At 39.7% G+C, this 23,112-nt stretch overlaps 2 protein-coding genes across 8 annotated transcripts; both read right to left on the bottom strand.

Annotated features, from left to right (window-relative positions):
* Positions 1-318: 318 nt before the first annotated feature.
* On the bottom strand, positions 319-10,475 carry elmod1 (ELMO/CED-12 domain containing 1). 7 transcript variants are annotated; one of them, XR_010166703.1, is made up of 13 exons: positions 10,251-10,475; positions 9,750-9,918; positions 7,532-7,677; positions 6,874-6,902; positions 6,672-6,769; positions 6,068-6,197; positions 5,858-5,991; positions 5,686-5,754; positions 5,272-5,292; positions 4,506-4,556; positions 3,881-4,014; positions 902-3,474; positions 319-780 (listed from the first exon to the last, which is right to left on the bottom strand). XR_010166703.1 is itself a non-coding variant. In XM_063894217.1 (12 exons), exons 2-12 carry the CDS (start codon positions 9,764-9,766, stop codon positions 3,299-3,301), a joined length of 1,005 nt encoding a protein of 334 aa, XP_063750287.1. In that variant the 5' UTR covers positions 9,767-9,918; positions 10,251-10,475; the 3' UTR covers positions 320-3,298. The 7 variants fall into 7 exon arrangements, 3 of the variants coding, with proteins under 3 accessions (XP_063750287.1, XP_063750288.1, XP_063750289.1); XR_010166701.1 differs by having other exon boundaries at positions 320-1,220; positions 1,309-3,474; XR_010166702.1 differs by having other exon boundaries at positions 320-1,165; positions 1,309-3,474.
* Positions 10,476-11,579: 1,104 nt separating this feature from the next.
* On the bottom strand, positions 11,580-22,808 carry LOC134872446 (solute carrier family 35 member F2-like). The gene is made up of 9 exons (XM_063895752.1): positions 22,645-22,808; positions 16,640-16,745; positions 15,365-15,537; positions 15,145-15,272; positions 14,500-14,659; positions 14,056-14,212; positions 13,491-13,543; positions 13,119-13,273; positions 11,580-12,929 (listed from the first exon to the last, which is right to left on the bottom strand). The coding sequence occupies exons 2-9, from the start codon at positions 16,726-16,728 to the stop codon at positions 12,687-12,689; spliced, it is 1,158 nt and encodes a 385-aa protein (XP_063751822.1). The 5' UTR covers positions 16,729-16,745; positions 22,645-22,808; the 3' UTR covers positions 11,580-12,686.
* Positions 22,809-23,112: the final 304 nt, after the last annotated feature.

Below are 23,112 nucleotides of genomic sequence, written 5' to 3'. Positions count from 1 at the left end.
TAATAATAAATATAGAATAAAATAATATAGTATAATAATAAATATAGAATAAAATAGGCATTCAGGGATTTTTCAGTTCAATTTGTTTGGATAAAAAACATTGTAACCACACGTACAAATCTAATATATTTATCTATCCATTCATATATAAATCATCTCAAATTTGCTCCAAATTGACAAACTAAAACACTAAATAGGAAGTGTAAATAAGATAATATACTTTAATGATAAATCACTGAAAGAAAAGTCAACACTTCTTACACTGATCTCATGTATGATCACTGAAGGTACTGGGTTCCTAAAATAACATAAAATGAAAAGTGATCCGTCGTTTTTTCCCCGACATTAAGTCTTTATTGTGATGTCAAAAAGTACAGCACAGACAAATGAAGCACACTAACAATATATAATATCAATACTCTATAATAATAAGAATACAGAACGCCGTAACAACAAAAGTACCATCATGCAGATTTAAGAGGCGGTTTAAAGCAGAATATACAGCAGCGGGTCTAGCCTCAGTCTAACCTCAGGCTAACCTCAGTCTAACCTCAGTCTAACCTCAGTCTAACCTCAGTCTAACCTCCGTCCAACCTCAGTCTAACATCAGGCTAACCTCCGTTTAACCTCAGGCTAACCATGTCTAACCTCCGTTTAACCTCAGGCTAACCTCTGTCTAACCTCAGGCTAACCTCAGGCTAACCTCAGTCTAACCTCCGTCCAACCTCAGTGTAACATCAGGCTAACCTCCGTTTAACCTCCGTCTAACCTCAGGCTAACCTCAGGCTAACATCCGTCTAACCTCAGGCTAACATCCGTCTAACCTCAGGCTAACCTCAGGCTAACCTCAGTCTAACCTCAGTCTAACCTCAGCCTAACCTCTGTGTAACCTCAGGTTAACCTCAGGCTAACCTCCGTCTAACCTCAGGCTAACCTCTGTCTAACCTCAGGCTAACCTCAGGCTAACCTCAGTCTAACCTCAGGCTAACCTCAGTCTAACCTCCGTGTCACCTCAGGTTAACCTCAGGCTAACCTCCGTCTAACCTCAGGCTAACCTCAGGCTAACCTCAGGCTAACCTCCGTCTAACCTCAGGCTAACCTCAGTCTAACCTCAGGCTAACCTCAGTCTAACCTCCGTCTAACCTCAGTCTAACCTCAGGCTAAGCTCAGGCTAACCTCAGGCTAACCTCAGTCTAACCTCCGTCTAACCTCAGTCTAACCTCGGTCCAACCTCAGTCTAACCTCAGTCTAACCTCGGTCCAACCTCAGTCTAACCTCAGTCTAACCTCAGTTTAACCTCAGTCTAACCTCAGTCTAACCTCGGTCCAACCTCAGTCTAACCTCAGTCTAACCTCGGTCCAACCTCAGTCTAACCTCAGTCTAACCTCAGTTTAACCTCAGTCTAACCTCAGTCTAACCTCCGTCTAACCTCATCTACATCATCGCACACATCACTGCGCTGTCAGCGGAATAAAGGAAACTGCTTTTATATTCTTTACAGTGCAAAGCTAACCAAAGCTAACCAAAGTTATTAGACACTATTTAACACAATCAACAGTGCAAGCATGGCAGGAAAATATATCATACATTTCTCAGAGCAATACATTTGTTCAAGTAAAGAAACAGACGTGAGGTGATTTAATTATCAGTGAAAAATAAAACTATGACTCAGAGCTGGGATAACAAACCAGTGCTGCAGACCATCAATCACATGGTGCACACCCTTTGCTTTTTCTGTGGACTTTATAGAACAAACATTTAATGATTGTATTATTTATACTTCGTATTCATTTCCCTCAAAAACCTCTGTTTCCACAAATGCCCTACATGTTTTATAATTGAGGTTTACTTCCCGCTTGCTGCAGCAGCTGTGATTTGCTTCCAGCTCTGAGTTATTAAATCAAACAGTAGTGAGGCACGCACGGTGCAAACAAACACGCTGAATAACTGCGCTGACATTAATGTAAATTATTGCTTTGGCTGAAACAACAGTCACATTCAATGAATTAAAACAGTTTGTTTGTGAGGAACATTCAAAACTCAAAGCAAAGGCCAAATTTTTGGCAAACCTGTAAAAATAATGTTCAGTTTTATTTCATTTCTAATGATTTATTACTTAAATAGCAAAAGAAGAATCAAATCAAATGAAAAATCAATAAAAATTAAAACAAGGAAAAAGTAATAAAATGTAAAAATAAAATAAAAATAAAATGGGAATTAAATTAAGAATACAATGATACATAAAAATAAGAATAACATCAAGAATAAAATAAGAAAATACGAATTAATTAAGTAAATACAAATAAGAATGCCAAAAGAAAAATACATTTAGAAAGAAACAAATATTTATACACAAAAGAAATACCATTAAAAAGTTGGGTCTCTAATTGGCTCTTAAAAATAATGAAGAACTTTTAGTTTCCAAGTTGGAGAATGCCTAATGCCAACCAATGGGACGTTCCTTTATATGTTCCTGAACATTATTTCTGCAGGTTTACAAAACGTACATTTGAGCTCACAAGAAACAAAATGCTGCTATGATTTTAATTTCTCCACATTCGATATTTTGGCAAGGAGAAGTCTTTAATGTGACGTAAAAAAAGTACAATCTACAGCTAACATGCACGCACGCACACGCGCACACACACACACACACACACACACACACACACACACACACACAGATCATTTGATTGAATCAGCGCCGGGAACACTTCTTTAAACTCACATTACATTTCTATAGCTCTTCATTTACAAAATATTACTTCTGACACAGTTTTCTGAAAGCCGACCGCTGATCGCCAAGATATTAAGAACCTATAAGAACGCTACGTCGCTAAAACCTACTTATCTTTTTGTGTTTTTTTGGCAGGGAAAGTAAATTTGGTTTGTTATGAGAATAAAAAGCACATCAGTGCGGCGTGACGGCTCGTATACAATCAACTTATCTATTCAAATGTAAAGCAAAGGATGAGTGTGGTGCAGCCTCCTCATGCACAGCTACAATCGCTACGGTCATCTCTGATGCTGGTGGCGGAGAGGCAGTGTGTGTGTGTGAGTGTGTGTGTGTGTGTGTGTGTGTGTGTGTGTGTGTGTGTGTGCGCGTGTGTGTGTGTGTGTGTGTGTGTGTGTGTGTGTGTGTGTGTGTGCGTGTGCGTGCGTGCGTGCATGTGTGAGAGCTTTTGGCAGTGACACGACATGACGTTAGCTGAGCAGAGAAGGAAGAGTCTCCCCAGATGTGTCCAGCTGTTTGAAAGATGGCCTACCGGACATCCAGTGGGAGGGGGGGGGGGGGGGTTTAGAGGTTGACCAGGTGCAGGTCGGAGGCGGCGAAGTGAGGACAGAGGGCCATGTCGGGGTTCTTCAGCTGCCGGAGGATCCGGCGGTGGAACTTGGACCGGACCCGGTTGAACTCCATGATGTCGCACGGATCCTCCTCCACCCAGAACCGCTGGAACTCCTGCATCAGGTAACCTTCCGCCAGAGAGGAGAGAGAGAAAGTAGACCCTTTGTTAGAGGAGGGAGAGGGACTCAGATGTTTTAATGAAGTAGAAAAACCACAGTGTAGGAATATTCTGTTACATGGGGAGTAAAATGTAGGTGTGTGTGTGGGTCTGTGTGTGTGTGTGTGTGTGTGTGTGTGTGTGTGGGTCTGTGTGTGTGTGTGTGTGTGTGTGTGTGTGTGTGTGTGTGTGTGTGTGTGTTGGTCTGTGTGTGTGTGTGTGTGTGTGTGTGTGTGTGTGTGTGTGTGTGTGTGTGTGTGTGTGTGTGTGTGTGTGTGTGTGTGTGGGTGGGTCTGTGTGTGTGTGTGTGTGTGTGTGTGTGTGTGTGTGTGGGTCTGTGTGTGTGTGTGTGTGTGTGTTTGTGTGTGTGTCCTCACAGAAGGTCTGCTGCAGGTGCATCAGACTGGGTGTTTCTGGAGCCACGTTGTACAGGTGAGTCTTCAGAGCGCCGCTGACCAGCAGAGAGAACGCCAGGTCAGTGATGTTGATGCCAACGATGGCGAAGGAGTATCTGCAAAACAAATGGAGATGAGCATCTGGGTAACAATGCTCCTCAAAGCGTAAAAGAGCAGATTGTGTTTGTTGTAAAGGATCAGATGTTCTCTGTCCTCTGTCAGCTGATCTGTTCTGTAGGCTAACACTTTAAGTGTGAATCTAAACGCCTGCTGCCTGAACCTGCTTCATGATCTTCACTCCTTTTCCTCTGACCCTACTCATCTTCTTTTCAAACTTCACTTTTTGTCTCCGATATTTTTTCCTTTTCATTTTCTTCCAAAAAATCTAAATTTTCCCCAAAATTTCAAACTTATTTTATTTTATTTCTGATTTTCTTCTAAAATCTCCCTTTTTCAAAATGTGGACTTCCTTTCATAATTCTGTTGCCTGCTGGCGGTCTCTCTTCTCTGGAAGCTGTTCTGTAGGCTAATACTAAATACTGAATCTATACGCCTGAAACCACATTTATTTTCCCTTGTGTTTATCTGCATTGCCTTCGACTCTTACCCGATAGCTTTGTCGATGTTCTTCTGTTCCCACTCAGGCTTGTTTGTCTCACTGTGAAGGAAAAACATGTTCATGTTCCGTCTACACAAGGAACAACACTCAGCTTAAACTCAGCATGAAGTCACCTTTTATAAGATTCACTTTGAGAACAGGCTGCACAAGTCTTCTAAATATCTGGAATTTATTCAAGAAAATGTCTTAAGATATTCTGTGAAGTGTTTGCATTATTTTGTCTGCTTCGCATTTTTGAGGTTACATCTTTAAATATTGGTCTCAGAGCCCCAGGACTTTTAGTCTTCAGATCAGGTAAGAATAGAAATTACAAAAGGGAAAAATCGATCAGAAGTTTACAGGTTTTTAAACACTTTTCCAAATGTGTTAGAAGTGAAATAAAAAAAGGTTTAAAAAAAGTCAAAATGTGTGAAAAGGAAAGTAAAAGGAAAACTAAGTAAAAACAAATGTTTCTATTAGTATATATATAGTTATACCATAACTCTGAGCTGCATGTTTAACTCATTTAGTAATTATAATAATGTACACACAACTATTCTGCTATTTTTCCTCTTATCAACTCAAATGTGGCGGCAGACCCGACAATATGTTATCATTCAGAAGATTGTGTTGAATTAAAACCCAGACTCCCTCTGTGTGCGGGCTGTGTTGTGAATGAGATGTACAAATAAAAACATGTGATGTGTAAATAAACTAAACGGTGCAGCAGAGGAAGCAATGAACGCAGAGAAGAGAAGAGAGAGAACTAAAGTACCTTTGCTTTCTGTGTGTGATCCTACCACAGTGCATGAGAGGCAGAAAGGTGGAGGTGGAGGAAAGAAGAAGAGTCTTTGTGAAATGAGACGGCTCTCTGAGATGACAAACAATACAAGCAGCAGCAGCGGAGATAAAAAGCAGTGAGTGACATCGAGCTGTAGGGATGGATAAAGTGAATGCAGAGTCATGGGAGTGAACGTGCAGTTTAAAGTTAGACAACATAGAAAGATTTCAAAGCTGCATCAATTCATGCTTTCACCGCAACCTAAAACCCCAAGATTTGTTATAATAACGTCTAAAACACTTCATAGCAAACAGCATATTAGCAAAATGTGTGGCAAGCAGAGAGACTTTCTACCAGCTCACTCAGTGTGTGTGTGTATAAATAGAGTAAACAGTAGAGCTGCCATACTTGTGCTTTGGCTGCAGGGAGTCGTGGAGCATCTGCAGAGCCGTGGCTTTGTCATGTTCTGCAAAATACCTGCAAAGATTCACACAGAGGGTTTCAAGAAGGAGTGTGCATATGTAGATGATCAATTATACCTGTTCCCCTCGAGGGCATGGTATGAGAGAGCGTTGCTCACAGCAGGTTGTGCAGGCCCAGCAGACCCATCCCTCTGAAGTCGGTCTTCGGGTCGCTGCCTTGAAACCCGATTTCACACCACTGCTTAGAGATCCGTCCGGTGAGAGGAGTGTCGGGACGCAGCTCCTTCCACAGCTGCAACACACACACACACACACCTCATGTTACAGTAATCTATAGCTATTTATCTCTGCTGTGGTTATTGATATACCTTCATGAGCATGTCCTCATGCTCGGGGTTTTCGCAGTCGTATGGCTCCCTGCGCAGCTTCTCCACCTCGGCCACCAGAGTCCTGTAGCCCACGATCTGCAGCAGGCTGGCCTGCAGAGAGATGCCCAGCCTGAGGAGAGAGGGTGCTCGTGTGAGGGGAAGCAGACCTATCAACGTGCACACACTGTCTTTTATTCTTTAGTCCGAGCTCTATTGATTATTGTCTGTATTTCCGCTCATAGACACACAAACACAACTTTCAGAATCTTATGGTCTGTCTTCTTTACATTAAATGGTTGTTTTTAGTTTGACCTCGCTGTTGAATTAGTATGATTTTTGTTTGTGAATTTGAACATTATTTAGGTGCATATGATTTATTGTTTTTATTTTTAACAATAAACAATATTTGGGATCATGCACACATTGATCTCACAGAGAGACATTGTTTTTGTACCAGAATGAACTCCTTTCCATCTGCAGTCTTTGGGAAAGTGTTATTTATTCCCTTTCACAGCTAGTCTGATTCAGGGGTTTCTGCTACCTGACGGTAACAGCCTCACAGAAGTGATGAAGTGAGGTAGATATTTTAAAGTCAGCGTCTCACTGTGGGTTGGTGTCAGGGTTGATCTTCTTCAGCGCTATGATGTCCTCGATGGTCTTCTCCACTTTATCAGGATGAACGCTGAGCGCAGACTGCAGCAGCTGCAGAGGGGGAACGTGGAGGAAAAACAGACAATGACGTAGTAATTACATCGAAGCTAAAAAATGACACACAATATTCATACTGAAGATTTAGAGAGACGTACCGCATTCTTGGAGAACCGCAGAGATGATTCTGGAAAAGAAAAGAATGCAACTTAAAATAAGATTATTATTATTATTACTATTATTATTATTATTATTATTATTATTATTATTACTATTATTATTATTATTACTATTATTATTATTATTATTATTATTATTATTATTATTATTATTATTATTATTATTATTACTATTAATATTATTATTATTATTATTATTACTATTATTATTATTATTATTATTATTATTATTATTACTATTATTATTATTATTATTATTATTATTATTATTAATATTATTATTGCTATTATTATTATTATTATTATTATTATTATTATTATTATTATTATTACTATTATTATTATTATTATTATTTAGGACCTTTAAAATATATAATTGGTTTCAAAGCAGATATAAATGTATTAAGTTGTGATTTTAAATTGTAAAAATGCCTTGTTGTTCTCCAAGCCGTCATGAAACTTGAATCTTTGTTCTAAGGATGCTCTCAGGACCTGTTCATCCATCCAAGTACAAATGTAGGCAGAATTTGGAAATTAAATCTAAATGTGCATTGTAGGCAGCATCAATCAAACTGTTGCATATAATTAGTGTAAGCTGAATAAACATGACTTTAACAACAGGCAGTGTGAGGGTTACCTATCTTCAGGGTCCTGCGGGCTCCATGCTTGTTGTTGTAGCAGATCCTCTGCAGCTCGCAGCGACCCGTTAACTTCCTGGTGACGAACTTCAGTCCTCGCCACAAACACTTGCAGTACAGGAAGACGAAGAACTGCGTCACCACTCTGCAGACGGAGAAGATCTGGGCTTTAGGTTCATCGCTTAAAAAAACTCGATTCTGATTGGTCAATTTGGATATTCCTGAGGTCTGCTGTTTTTCGATAACAGAGCGTTGCTAAGGAGAGCAGACCGTTGCTAAGGGGATGCTCTGATCACAGGGAGGATGCACAGCCTTTATTTTACGATCTGCTACTGTAATCAAATGGAAATCAAATGTAGACTTTGGTCTTACATGCTAATCAATTTAATACTGGGGAGCTGTGTTCATAAGACCAAAGAGTACATGATATTGTTCGGAGCATGTTGACTTCTTTTATGTGTGACAGACCTATAATAACTGTCACTTCAGCCCAGAGTGGAAGAAATGTGCAGCTCCTAATACATTCAGAGTAAAGATGTGAAATGGGCTCAATAACAGTGAGAAAGAACCAGCTAGCACCAGCAGCAGATCAAAGTGTGCTATTTTCACAGAGGACACCGAGGACTAAAATGGAAATGTGTGTCTTGGGAAATGCACAGCGACCCATTATAAAAACATGGAGACTAAATGATTTCTATCCTCCTCTGGAGATACTCTGAACGTTAGGAAGGAAGGAAGGAGAGATCACATGATCCTGAAACAGGTTTAGGGACTACATGTTTGGCTTCCATATAATCAGGGTTAACACGGGCTACAAAGCTGGAGAAATGCATCTGAAAACAATGAGCCTCTCATAATGTAGACCTAACATCCCACAATAACGACATATATCACAGAACGATGAGTTAGCATCTCAAAATAAGGAGGTATCATCTCAAAGAAAGTATCTTAGCATCCCAACATAACAACACATATCTCAAAGAAATGACAGCATGAGTAAATAATGACTAATGCATCTGCACAATGACTTAGCCCCTAAATAAGATTTCTAAGCATTTAAGAATAAAGACTTAGCATCTCACATAATGAGTTAGCATCTCACATAATGAGTTAGCATCTCACATAATGAGTTAGCATCTCACATAATGAGTTAGCATCTCACATAAAGACTTAGCATCTCACATAATGAGTTAGCATCTCACATAATGAGTTAGCCTCTCACATAATGAGTTAGCATCTCACATAATGAGTTAGCCTCTCACATAATGAGTTAGCATCTCACATAATGAGTTAGCATCTCACATAATGAGTTAGCTTCTCACATAATGAGTTAGCTTCTCACATAATGAGTTAGCATCTCACATAATGAGTTAGCATCTCACATAATGAGTTAGCATCTCACATAATGAGTTAGCTTCTCACATAATGAGTTAGCCTCTCACATAATGAGTTAGCTTCTCACATAATGAGTTAGCATCTCACATAATGAGTTAGCATCTCACATAATGAGTTAGCTTCTCACATAATGAGTTAGCTTCTCACATAATGAGTTAGCCTCTCACATAATGAGTTAGCATCTCACATAATGAGTTAGCTTCTCACATAATGAGTTACCATCTCTAAATAATGACATAGCGTTCCAAAATAACTACTTAAATCTCAAAGAAATGACTTGCTAGCATAAGAAAATAAGGACTTTGCATCTGAAATAATGAGTTAGCATCTCCAAATATGGATTCATATCTCACATAAAGACATATATCTGAAGATATGTACTTAGCATCTCAAAATAAGGTCTTAACAACTCAAATATAGACCTAGCATCCCAAATTATAGATTTATCAATGTTTTGACTTCTCATTCCTCTTTTTAAGACATGCTATAATAATTACATTCTGTATTTCTTGTCTCACAGGATGTTTTACAGACACGGCTTCCACACAGCAACAGATCTAACAGAGACTGGGTGTACATGTGCTCCATAAGGCCTCCCCCTCCATGCAGCCACTTATAGGCTACTGTCCACCATAATGTAATCGATCAACATGCAATGGGAGAACTGGGAATGCATACACATTCTGCAGTATTTGGTATAAACAAGCCATTACAGTGGATCGACATGAAACACATAAAGGAAAACAGCCTCAGAAAAACGAGATTTGGAAAGAATTCCTTCACGTTTTTGACGAATAAAATGAAATGAAGGAGTCTCTTTACCTCAGAAAATGCTTCATCTTGCTGTTTTCACTGCTGGTTCTGCAGCGGATCCCCTGCAGACAGAGCCCGGAGGATGTGTCGGTGCAGGTCTTTCTGTCTGTGGAGGATTAACGCGCAAATAATCTGCGGCTTTTCCTCCCGGCTCCCGGTGTGCAGCGCTAATATTAACCTGAATCCGTGCAATGACACACACACACACACACACACACACACACACACACACACACACACACACACACACACACACACACACACACACACACACACACACACACACACACACACACACACACACACACACACACACACACACACACACACACATTCCCCCTTTAGTGCATCAATAACACAATGCATTAACGCGTATGGTCTGCGGGCTGGTTAGCAACCCAACGCCAAACACAGAATCATCCGCAGCGAGTCCCCATAGCTGTAAATGCTTCTCTGCATGCGGTAAAAACCCTGAAATCCATGCAATAACTCACACTAATGTCCTCTTACCGATGTGAGAGGAGGATAATAAAGGCGAAGGGAAGATGGAGATGCTGCGTGCTGTCCTGCTCACTGCTGCAGCTCCTCCATGATAACAGTCAGTGTGCAGAGTCTGAAGCAGCATCGCACTGCAGAATACTGAGGAGGCTAACCATCAATTATACATTCATACAGCATTCCTCTCACCCTGTCTTCATGTGCTGGGGTATTGAGAGGTTTTACCGTGAAAGAACACTAAATAATATCCTTTAAATTGCTTAATGCATACTTTTTAGGCATGTTTGGGAAGTAATGGATTACATGTGATGGGATTACGTAATGATGCAAAAAAAGGAAACTGTATTTCCTCAATTACATAGTCATCCTGATTACTAGCAGGATTACTATGCTATATGCATTCTCAAATAAAGATATTCTACAAGTAGTGTTCTAGATAAACAGAATATTTCTCATTTTTAGTTTTAGTTCTAATTATTTGTAATGCTTTTTCTTTTTGTATTTCGCTGCTGCAATGAAATGAACTTCCCAGTCTGGAATTAATAAAGTATTTCTGATTCTGATTCAGAAAATACTTGTCTTTCATGGAAAAGTACTGCATGGAAAATAGCTCTTAAGTAGAAGCCTTATAATTAGTGAAATGCACTCAAATAATTTCATGTAAAAGAACAAACTGAAGAATGTTAAATTAAAAAACCCTCCAAATTATTCGAATTCAAAAGAAAAATGCCATCAGATTGTAATTATCTTTCTTTTAATCTGCTTATTGAACATCTTTTGTTGAATAACGGTTTAACATTACAACACATTGCATGTATTTCCAGGCACTTTGCAGACAATCGTGTTATTACAGTGGCCTATAATCAGAAAAACAACTCTGCTGTTAGTCATTGCACTGGAGCTCCTCCACCGCCTCCTCTTTTACCTGCAGTTTAAGAACTGGCCACTAGAGGGCAGTGCATGCCCCTAATATTCACATGTATGGCACATCTGTGTGGACTGGGTTTAAAACCTTTTGAAGGGGAAACATGTCAAGGTGAATTAATGAAATGGAAATTACTCCAGTTGCGTATTAAGAATATGAAGTGCTGTTGAAAAATGTGGGGAATGGTATGACTGGCCTTTGGTTTTAAGATTATTTTGTCCAAATGTCATTAAAGGAGGACCTTTGTTCCACCTATAAAAGGCAAAAAACACCGTATTGCATCAGATGTAGTCTAAGAATATATACCCAGGTTAAAGTGTATTTCCCGTTATTTTGTGGATTAAAACATGCACACTAACACAGGACAGCCAAACAGTGACATTCAAATAGACAATAATAGACAATAGCAGAGCAAAGAGAATATAAAAATGTAATTTAATAGTATAAAAGTTCTCCACGCTTTACATAAAGCCCTGTGATTTACAGAATATTTGGTAAATTACCAAATTTAAATGGTAACAGCAGTGTAGGCAACTAACATGAAAATCCAGCAGAGTGATCAAAGACCTAAACCAGCTGACGCAGTGTGCAAAACATCTCATATACTCATTTTAAAAAAGGAGAAAGGAAGTAGCATGTACGTTTTGGCACAATAAATAGAAGTGCAGTGTTTGACACGTCGTCATCCTGTAACAGATATTTGGCTTTGTGTCGATAAAGAATATTTACTTTTAAAAGATAATCAAAACTAGGAATGAAAAATGTGCCGATGCAAACTGTCCACAGGGGTTTTCATTCCATATAGGAAATGCACAGTAACAGAAACAAGAGGACTTTGTGTCTGAGGAAATAAAACATGTCCTTCTGATTAATGTGAATAAAAAACACATCTCCTTAAAAAATAATCAAGCTTTAGAAAAAGGTTGAGATTTCTTCATACCAAAACAAAGGAAGCTAAAAAATAAATGATGCAAACTGTTGAGATGACAAACAGCATTTTCCTGATATTAAAAACGCTAAATAACCAAAAACAGAGTGAACTTTTTGTCCGAGAGAAGAAAACCAGCACAATGTGTGGATGCAAACGGTCCACAAGCGTTCAGATGTCATAGTGCATTTCCCTTGGTTCTGAACATGCTGTGAAAATGATTGAAGAGCAGTACTTTTGGTCAATGCAGTTAAAATAATCTCATTTATAAAACAGCTATTGTTTCAGATTAAGGATGTGGTGTTGAGATGTCGTTTTCTGTAATATTCAAACTTTCTGTCTGACGGAAGAAAACCCCGCCATTAGGAATTAAAAAATGTAACGATGCAAACCATCCACCAGCATTCTCCTTCAAATAAAAAGAACAACAAATGATATCCCCAGAATGTAATCTAAAATAGAGTGAATTTTTTGTCTTTGAGTCCTTTTGTAACAGGGTGAGAGCAGGCAGTCTTCACAGAGACCTGCTGTATGAACACACCTGCTGCAGTCTCTCAGGTTTCACCTCCTCTTCCTCCTCCTCCTCCCCCACCAGTCACAGAGCATCTGCAGGGAGGGTCTCTGGTCTCTGGGTCTCAGCCTTCTTGGTGTCTTGTCTCTCTGGGTCTGTCTGAGCTTGTGGTCCTGCAGACAGCAGCCGGTCTGAGGAGCTCTCCTCCTCGGGGGGGTTTTCCTCGTTGGATCCGGACTCCGGCAGAGCTGTGTACGTCGGGACGGCGTTGAACATGACGAAGCCCACCATGATGACCACGAAGGAGATGATGTAGAGCGTGGAGAACTGAGTGAGACAGGAGGAGATGTTACTGAGAGTACTCACCTGTGTGTCAGGTACTTCCTTTTGCATAAAATAAGGGAAGCCATGTTGATGTGAGACAAACGCCTGATGCATATTTCCTCAAATGCACATGTTAAAACAGCCTCCCTGAGCGCCACACTGAAGCAGCAGCGGGTTACTGAAGGGACTCACGCTGTAGTGGAAGAGGAAGAGTCCGCAGAAGAGGCTGAACAGGTCGGCGGTGAGCAGGGACAGATTCACCGCCGTCGCACTCGTCATCTTCACCACCACCGGCATGAAGCTGTACAGAGAGTACATACACAGAGCATACACTGCAAACCACAGGGCTGCACACACACACACACACACACACACACACACACACACACACACACACACACACACACACACACACACACACACACACACACACACACACACACACACACACACACACACACACACACACACACACACACACACACACACACACACACACTTCAGTGAGAGACCATCGACACACACTCAAACACTCTTGCAGTACTACGACAGGAAAAAACTTACAGGTGTGAAAATCCCAGTTGATCGCTGCGACTGCTTGAGTTTCCAGAACAGCTCTGCAACAACAAGCAGGTCAGCATGAGAGGAAACACTTACGGGTCATTTCCTCTAAAAGCCACACACAACCTGCTGGTGTGGTGATTTAAATGAGTAGCATCTGTTGTCAACAGGTGTGATTCAGTGATGCTATATCCTGACTAAACTTTGAGATGTATTATTTATCTGTGATAATCCAACATCATTTGGACCCCTGATCTTAACCGCTCAAACATGAGGTTTAAAGTTGACTGAAGGAGATATAAATAAGTGGGATTATTATATTGTTTGTTATCATATTTTAATTTGTATTTTATAACTGCACTCTTATTTATCTTTGTCCCTATTTTATTATTTTTATTGTTTATCTTCATTTTTATTCCATTCTTCTTATTTAAAAATAATTATTCAGTCCTGCGAAGTGTGTGTGTGTGTGTGTGTGTGTGTGTGTGTGTGTGTGTGTGTGTGTGTGTGTGTGTGTGTGTGTGTGTGTGTGTGTGTGTGTGTGTGTGTGTGTGTGTGTGTGTCTCACAGCTGTGCTCCGCTGATGACGGTCCCGAAGAGTCCCATCATGCCGAGGAACTCGACCCGGCTCAGGTTCTTCACCGTCTGTTCCTGACAGACGTTAGACACGGCGTACAGGACGGCGCTCAGCAGAACCAGACCGTCCCCCAGAACCACACTGCTGGCTGAGAACACACACACACTGCTGGCTGAGAACACACACACACACACTGCTGGCTAAGAACACACACACACACACACACTGCTGGCTAAGAACACACACACACACACACACACACACTGCTGGCTGAGAACACACACACACACACACACACACTGCTGGCTGAGAACACACACACACACACTGCTGGCTAAGAACACACACTGCTGGCTGAGAACACACACACACACACACACACACACGCACACACACACGTCTTTATATAAGTGAGTAAATAAAAAGGTCCCTCACTGGATCCCTGGTCCCGTCCTGCCAGGATGTCGGCCCCCACCATGGCCCCGACCCCCAGCAGACACACCCCCACGGCCACAAAATGGACCAGTCTGAAGCGGGTCTTCAGGACGAACCAGGACAGGACCATCAGCACCGGGATCACGAAGCAGTCCAGCAGCTACACACACACACACACACACACACACACACACACACACACACACACACACACACACACACACACACACACACACACACACACACACACACACACACACACACACACACACACACACACACACACACACACACACACACACACACACACACACAGATAGGTTAAGACGTCGACAGGTGGATTCAGGTTCAGCCAAACGGGTTTTATTAATACCTAAACTCAGTGCAGGTCCACAACACAACCCCCCCTCTGTGTTCTGGACTCATATGAGCTTCTATTCCTATCCTACTTCTTCCTCTGGGATCTCTTGCCCCGCTGACATGTGGTTTTACAGTTAGTTTTTGGGAACAGAGTGGGATGTTCTGACTCTCCTCTTACACTCGGATCTCATTCAGCTGTTGTTGTTGGGCAGTGTGTATAACATTGCTCAGGACCTTTGACCTCTGCTACTAATACACTCATACCTCCAGCGTGGGTCCTCTCACCTGTATACTGGTCAGAGTGGTGAACTGGTACGCCTTCACCACAGTGTAGTTCGCCTCCACATCTGCCACACCCATCAGCAGATACTTCCACCACTTGGTTTTTAAGATGTGGAGGATGTTCCTGTCTCCTGTACAAACACACGCAGAGGTTTGGATTATTTTAAACCCACTGTGGACTTTTCATCCGTCCCCGTCTTTGAGATCCAGGTGTGCTCTGTACCTTTGCGGGTGCAGAGGATGGTGGTGTAGACCAGCAGCAGCATGGCGTAGTTCAGGAAGCTCTGCAGCATCGGCGTCTCCACCCGGGCTTCAGCGAGGTACTGACAGCTGACCGCCGTCCCACAGATCAGCAGAGACAGCACCTGCCCCATCAGGAGGGTCTTCAGCAGGCGCCTGAGTGAAGACACAAGAGAAACACCTTTTCATAAAAGCTGCGACGCACATCTGAGATAAATCATTGGTTCTATAAAATGTCAGAAAATACTGTCAAATTTCATTCCCAGTTTCTCAAAGTCTCAGGAAAGTCCAAGTTGATGTTTAAATGTTTCATTTGGTCCGTCCCAAACCAACATTGATTCCTTTTACAGAGAAAAGAAAAACTCTATATTTGAGGTGATTTGAAATACTTACATTATGTTGAGCACATTGTTGTTTTAGTCAAATTTGACTTTTTCTTTCATGCTTGAATATTTTTATTTTAATCATTTTATATTTTTACCTTTTTGATTTGATTGGCTAAGGGGCGGGACACATCTAAGCAGGTTGACCAATCACAACAGAGCCGACAAGCTAAACAATCAGAGCAGACTGGGCTCTGGTTTTAGACAGAGGGTGAAAAGAGGTGCTGCAGCACAGGCAATATGAGAAAACTAAAGAGCTTTCTGAACATTAGAGCATGGAGACATGTCCCAGGAGAGACTCTAAGTACTAATTTAAGATGGTATCTGAGACTTGCCATCAGCAAGGTCAAGGGATAATGTCCCCCTCCTCTAATGTCAGGGATTAAAAACAGATAACAGACATTTGAACATGAAGTCTATGTCTCTTGCATAGATCAGAACAATTTTCACTTGTATTTCACATTTTTATACAAACAAAGGTGTATTCGTCTACTGCTTTTGAGTGCACTTTGGTCACTTATCAACTTCTAAAACACTAAATAAATGCCATTAGGAATCATTTATTGTGATTAAAGACTTTGAAAAAATACCTTTAAATTAAGTATACTGATAGCAACGCAGATCTTAGATTAAATTGATGTTAAATATAAAAAATGTGACCCGGTAGGCATTAAAAATGTTGATTTTCACAATGTGGGACAAACACAGGAGTTAATAATGACAAGAACAATGCATCTGATATTCAAAAGGTCCAGTAATCCATAAATCTGAAACTTAGATGTAATTGAGGCATCTTTAATGTTTTTTTTTTATAGTTACTATCCAAAATGTCTTCTGCAGCACGCTTCTTTTTTTATAACTGAATCAGTACTCACCATGTGAACACATCCCTCAGGTTGTAGTTGTACAAACCGCAGGCGACCCTCCATTTCCCACAAAACCGCTCGTCTTCGTGCCCCTCCATAACTCTGAGAGCTAAATCTGGAAAAGAGGGAATGAATACAACATGAAACCTGTAAGAATTAGTGTCTTTAAGGCTCACTGTCTTCATCAGACTGTCCGAGCAGCAGAATCTCCACAGGAATGTGAACCATGTGACTGATGATGAAGCTCATTTATGCTCAGTATAGGACAGTAACTGAAGGCATGGTGCCCGAGATCAGGTGAGATTCAGCGTTATTGTCATTGCACAGAGTACTGAGAAGACGAAAGGCAGTTTGCATCCAACCAGAAGTGCAAAACAAGCAGGAGGTGCAGAGTTATTCAAGGATAACATATGTTACAGGTATGAACAAACTGATATGTTGAATACAGTATAGATCAGGTATAAATAAAGACAGTCAAATCGAGACACTATGGAGAATAAATGTGAATACACTAAAGAAATATAGTTGTTTGGACAGTTTTATAATACAGTAATTCTTAAAAGTCTCTTAATAGGACAATCTACTTGCCTTGTTTCTAGCCACGTTAATAACAAATGAGATTACAGAACAGCACTTCAATTTTACAGATTGGGTTTACATTAGAGGCAACAGACGGAGCGGCATGACCGACTGCTCATGCGCGGAAGTGGTGTGTAAAACTTAGGAGCGTGTAGCTCCCGTTTCAAACTTTTGAAAAATCCGGTTATGAACGGATGATCAAGTTGTTCAGTCAAAGTCCATAGTGAAATATAATGTGGGGAATATAATGGCATCAAAGAAAGCACACAAAAAGGCTAAAGTGCCGTTAAACGAGAGCAGCGGCCTGTCGGGAGTGAATGACACACGAGCAGCTGAGGAGAACGCCATGGAGAGCGAGTCCTCGCAGGTGAGCCACTTGGAGCTGTCGGCACTAATACGCTCAATAATAAGAGAGGAGATAGGGGCTGCTTTCGAGAGATTCCAGCCGCAGCTTGATGCTTTAAAGGGAGAACTCGACTCATGTTGTCAGAGGCTCGGTGATGTGGAGGAGGGACTGACCGATATGGATTGTAGGGTTGCTATACTCGAAACCGCAAATGGAAATCTAATGAAGGAAAACAAAGAGTTTAAAGACAAAATTGAGAGGATGGAGATTCAAAACAGAAAGTTGAATCTACGTGTGTTTGGACTGAAAAAGGATATAGAGAAGAGCGATCCCATTGCCTTTGTGACAAACTTTTTAAAGGAGGTATTCGGAAGTGAGCTCTCATGTGACCCGGCAGTTGAGATGGCATACAGGATTGGGCATGGGACTGATATGAGACCCAGACCTATGATTGTCACTATGCAGAGATACCAAGCAAAGGAAGCTATCTTGAAGCTGGCAAGAAGCAAGGGAGAGATCATTTTCCGAGGCATGCGAGTGAAGATATTTCCTGATATTACTGCGGATATTGCCAGGAAGAGAGCACTTTTCAATGACGTCAGGATGAAGCTGCGTAAGGCTGAGGTGAGGCATGGACTACTGTTCCCTGCAACACTCATCGTAACCTTCAATGGACAAACAAAACTGTATCGGGACTGTAGTGAAGCTGAGCATTTCTATAAAACAGTGATAAACCCGGTTTCAGCTCAAAGCTGAAATAGAGGTGGGAAATGACTGATGGACATGACATAATTAGATGGTATGTTTATGCATATTAGGAGATGAAATGAATTATATTATGCAAAGGGAATTGTTGCAGTTTTGGTGTATTGCAAATGTATTCATTGTAGGCCAATATTCACTGGCCTATAAGTTATCTACTACCTTATTTTAAGTTATTTATTTCATCAACTGCGACTATGAGATTACGTTTAATAGATTTTGAATAGAGGCCAATTTTAACTGGTCTCTATTGTTGTTGTTAAAAATGTCATTTTGATTTATTGATTTATAAATTTGATCTTGCGTTGCAAGACATTACCATGAATGTATTTAACACAAAGGTTATTATCTAAGATGTTAGGGAGCTACCGTGCTGCTCGTTTAGGTGAGTGAGTATGCACATGGATAGCAATCTATGGGCAGTGAGGTGTGGGGTTGTGTGTGTGATGGTGTGTGTGGTTGAAGTTGTGTTGCGTGTATGTTTTGGTTCAGCTCTCAATTTGAAAAGAAGTGAAAAAGGAAAAACATTTAAATTGCCATTAATGTCAAATAATGACCAAATAAAGGGTTTGAATTGGCTCATATCAATATGTGTAGCCTAAGAAATAAAGTGTCTGAGATAGAGGAAATATTATCATGTGGTATTCATTTGTTAGCAATATCAGAAACTCACTTAGATGACACCTTTAATGACGCTGCAGTGGACATTCAGGGATATAGTATATTTAGAAAAGACAGGAATGCATATGGAGGTGGGGTGGCAGTGTACATTCAAAAGGAAATACCAGCTAAAGTCAGATATGATTTGATGTCTGCTGATATTGAAGTACTTTGGTTGCAAATTCATTTACCTCATTTGAAACCTTTGTTGGTGGGATGTTGTTACAGACCTCCTAATTCAAACCTAAATGATTTAGAAAAAGTACGTCAAATGTTAGATAAAGTTTGTGATCTTGATAGAGAGATTTATTTTATCGGTGATTTAAACATTGACTGGAATATGTCCCACTGTGCCTTAAAAAACAAGTTGCAGACAACAGCTAATACATGTAACTTGGTACAAATGGTGACTAAACCTACTAGGATATGCATAAAGAAAGGTGGAGCAACAAGTGCAACTTGTATTGATCATATATTTACAAATGTTAGCCATTTATGTTCACAGGCCACATCAACTCCAGTAGGGTGTACTGATCATAATTTAATAATTACCGTGAGAAAGACAAAGGTGCCAAAAGCAGGACCGAAAGTAATTGTGAGGAGATCAATGAAATGTTTTTGTGAAGAGTCATTTATAAAGGATGTTCAAAAGATATGTTGGAAAAATATTTTTGAAAAACTAAATCCAGATGATGCTCTTGCAGTATTTAATTTGTTATTCATGCAAGTGATTGATAAACATGCACCACTTAGAAAACTGACAGTAAGGAACTTTAGAGCACCCTGGTTAGATGATGAATTAAGAGATCTAATGAAACAAAGAGATGATGCCAAAATTGTAGCTTTCTCATCAAGTTATGAGTCAGATGGGCAAATTTATAGAAGGTTAAGAAATTATGTTACAGCATTAAATAAAAAGAAAAAACAATTGTATTACGGAAGTAAAATTAAAGACATTAAGGATGATAAGAAACAGCTGTGGAGTTTAGTAAATGGCATGATGGGCCGTAAGCCGAAATCCACCTCAACATATCTTGAGGCAGAAGGGAAATTCTTGACTAAACCAGTACAAATTGCTAATTATTTTAATGATTATTTTCTTGATAAAGTGAATGATCTCAGGAGAAATATGAAGCAACCTATAAATAGGAACTCCACTTTTCTAATAAATGATTTAATTATGGAAAATAAGAATTGTAAATTTAAAATAGAGAAAGTGACAATTGCAGATGTTGAATGTCTTCTAGGTAAATGTAATGATAAACCGCCAGGTGTGGATAATTTAGATGGTAAATTTCTTAGATATGTTGCTAATTTGGTTGCAGAGCCTATCTGCTATATTATCAATTTGAGTATTGAAAATGTATTTGCCCACAGGCGTGGAAAATAGCAAAAATTATTCCACTTGCAAAAAATCCAGCTGGGCCATTTTCTGGTACAAATAGCCGCCCAATAAGTTTGTTACCAGCACTAGGAAAGATAATGGAGAGAATAATTTTTAACCAAATACAAAAATACTTTGAAGGTAACAATCTTAACACTGATTATCAACATGCTTACCGGCCGGGCCATTCAACATGTACTGCTTTAACACAAATGACCGATGACTGGAAGGTGGAAGTAGATGATAGGAAGTTAGTGGGTGCAGTACTACTTGATTTTAGTTCTGCCTTTGATGTCATTGATCATCCATTGTTGTTGCACAAGCTAAAACAATATGGTTTTAATCTGAATGCGCTGAGGTGGGTAGAAAGTTACTTGACCAATCGATGTCAAACTGTTTTTTTTAATGGAAGTTTGTCAAACACTAAGTCAGTCACTTGTGGAGTTCCTCAGGGTAGTTGTTTGGGGCCACTTTTATTTTCTATTTTTACAAATGATCTACCATTAGTGCTACAAGAATCCAAAATTGTAATGTATGCAGATGACTCGACAATATATGGAGCAGCTTCATCTACAAGTGAGCTGAGTCACTGTATGAACAAGGATCTAGAACAGATCTCAGAGTGGGTCATAAATAATAAGTTAGTACTTAATGCTGGAAAAACTAAATCTTTAATAATAGGTTCAAATCATCAGTTAAAAGGTGAACCTAAACTGCTATTACATTTAAACCATATTGAAATTGAACAGGTCAAGGAAACGAAATTGTTAGGTATAACTCTGGATCAAAAATTATCTTGGTCTAAACAAATTGATAATGTTGTATGTAAGATGGGAAGGGGTGTGTCACTTGTTAAAAGAATTGTAAAATATTTGCCAAAAGATGTCAGTAGACAAGTTCTAGATGCTTTGGTTCTGTCACAGCTTGATTACTGTTTTGTTATTTGGTCTAGTGCTGCAGAAAAAGATCTAGACAAACTACAAGTAGCTCAAAATAAGGCAGCACGATGTGCACTGCAGTGCTCCTACAGAACCAGAGTGACTGAAATGTTGGAGACCCTTAAATGGTTGAGTGTCAGACAGAGGTCCACTTATACTTTGTTAAATTTTGTTAGGAATATTACAGTGACACACTTACGACATATATTATCAGAAAGGTTTATATCGCAGTACACTCAACATAACTATCAAACAAGACATGCAATAGAAAGAAGGTTCGTATTACCTACATCTAAATCAAATATCAGACAGAAAACAGTCATGTACAGAGCCATGGTCAGCTGGAACTCGTTACCAGTGCACATAATTCAGGAACATTCTCAAGTACATTTCAAAAGGTTGCTAAAACATTATATGAGCATTACAGAGTAAAATGTAACTGTGCCTGTGGTTTGGCCTTGTGATGATGGCTAAAATGTGATGACCATTTTTGTTTCACTTCATATACCATTGTTCATATGAGGAAATGAGTTGTTCTATTTTGCTTTTAGTTTTGTTTAATGTTTGTTCTGTGTGTGTGTGTGTGTGTGTGTGTGTGTGTGTGAGGACCCCAGGAAGAATAGCCAACGCTTATGCTAGTGCTAATGGGGATCCTAATAAAGAATAAAGAATAATAAAGAATAAACAGACCTAAAAGCGAACAGATAAGCACATTTTAGGAAAGTTGCAATACAATAAGCCAAAGTTACGCCATTAGATGTATGCAGAATGACCATGTAGGTTCTTTTAATGCATATCATGGTTTTGGAGAGGAAATGTGCAACATGTGTTGCAGGATTAAAAGTATTAAAGAAAAACAAATAAGCACATTTAGGGAATATTAAACTACAATAAGCCATAATTACACCATTATATACATGCCGAATTTTAATGTAGAATGTTATCTTGCGATGTGTGGTTTAAAATGTGTTAAATAATGTATAAATGACTGGTAATAGACAAAACAAAATTAGAGTGTCACTTCTTTCAATGCAGTTTGGTTAAGTGTGCGTGACAGCTTCATAAATCGGGCTAAAAGGGAACATTTAAGAACATTTTGGGATTATTGAACTACAATAAGACAGAATATATTGGCCGAATGTTAATGTGGCTTATAATTGTGCTAAATGTGTTTTAAAATAGTTAAAACATGTATATACGATTGGCAATCCCTGAAACAAAATTAAAACTGTCTTTCTTTCAATGACGTTTGGTTAACCGCGTTCTACACATGAATGACAGCTTCATAAACCGGGCTTCCTGAAACCCCAAAAGTCGAAATTATATTTTAACAAAGTGTACATACGCTTTCTTTTTCCTCTTCAGTCATGACAAGTGTGGAGAAAAACTCAAACTGCCATAAACGTCCATCCTTTACAATCGCACCGAATTCTACACGTTTGGCACCTTGAGAACTTCAACCAACCCTCGTGCCCACAAGCCCCGCCTACTGTGTCCTGATTGGTCAACAACTACAAAAGAATGGAGTGACGCCATTGCCGTGCAGTCAAACTTGACGGGTGCTGATGAGAATAACCTAAATGCTTTATAAATTACTCAAACTCTGGATTAAATAACCATATAAAAGGAGGTATCTTTAGTTTATCCAATGTATTAGATGTTTTACTTCCAGTGCATCACATTCCAGAAGGAGAAGTGGTATTTTCTTATTCCCAAAACATTTTGCACTTCCATGTTTCCACCTTCCTACTGCCATAAAATCACCTCTGTTTTAACCATAGACTATATATATAAAGGTTCTATCACAAACTGC

The sequence above is a fragment of the Eleginops maclovinus genome, chromosome 11 (genome assembly GCF_036324505.1).
Source record: "Eleginops maclovinus isolate JMC-PN-2008 ecotype Puerto Natales chromosome 11, JC_Emac_rtc_rv5, whole genome shotgun sequence".
Lineage (NCBI taxonomy): Eukaryota > Metazoa > Chordata > Actinopteri > Perciformes > Eleginopidae > Eleginops > Eleginops maclovinus.
The sequence above is the reverse complement of the archived record's forward strand: the minus strand, read 5'-3'. Positions and strand labels throughout refer to the sequence as shown.

Coding starts and splice junctions, on each gene's coding strand:
- LOC134872446 (XM_063895752.1), bottom strand. CDS start 16,728: ATGGAGGGGCACGAAGACGAGCGGTTTTGTGGGAAATGGAGGGTCGCC. Junction 13,544..14,055: donor GTCATCAGCGGAGCACAGCT/GTGAGACACACA, acceptor TTGTTGTTGCAG/AGCTGTTCTGGAAACTCAAG. Junction 12,930..13,118: donor TCTTCCTCTTCCACTACAGC/GTGAGTCCCTTC, acceptor TGTCTCACTCAG/TTCTCCACGCTCTACATCAT.
- elmod1 (XM_063894217.1), bottom strand. Junction 5,992..6,067: donor ATGAGGACATGCTCATGAAG/GTATATCAATAA, acceptor TGTGTGTTGCAG/CTGTGGAAGGAGCTGCGTCC. Junction 5,755..5,857: donor CTGGGCCTGCACAACCTGCT/GTGAGCAACGCT, acceptor GAATCTTTGCAG/GTATTTTGCAGAACATGACA.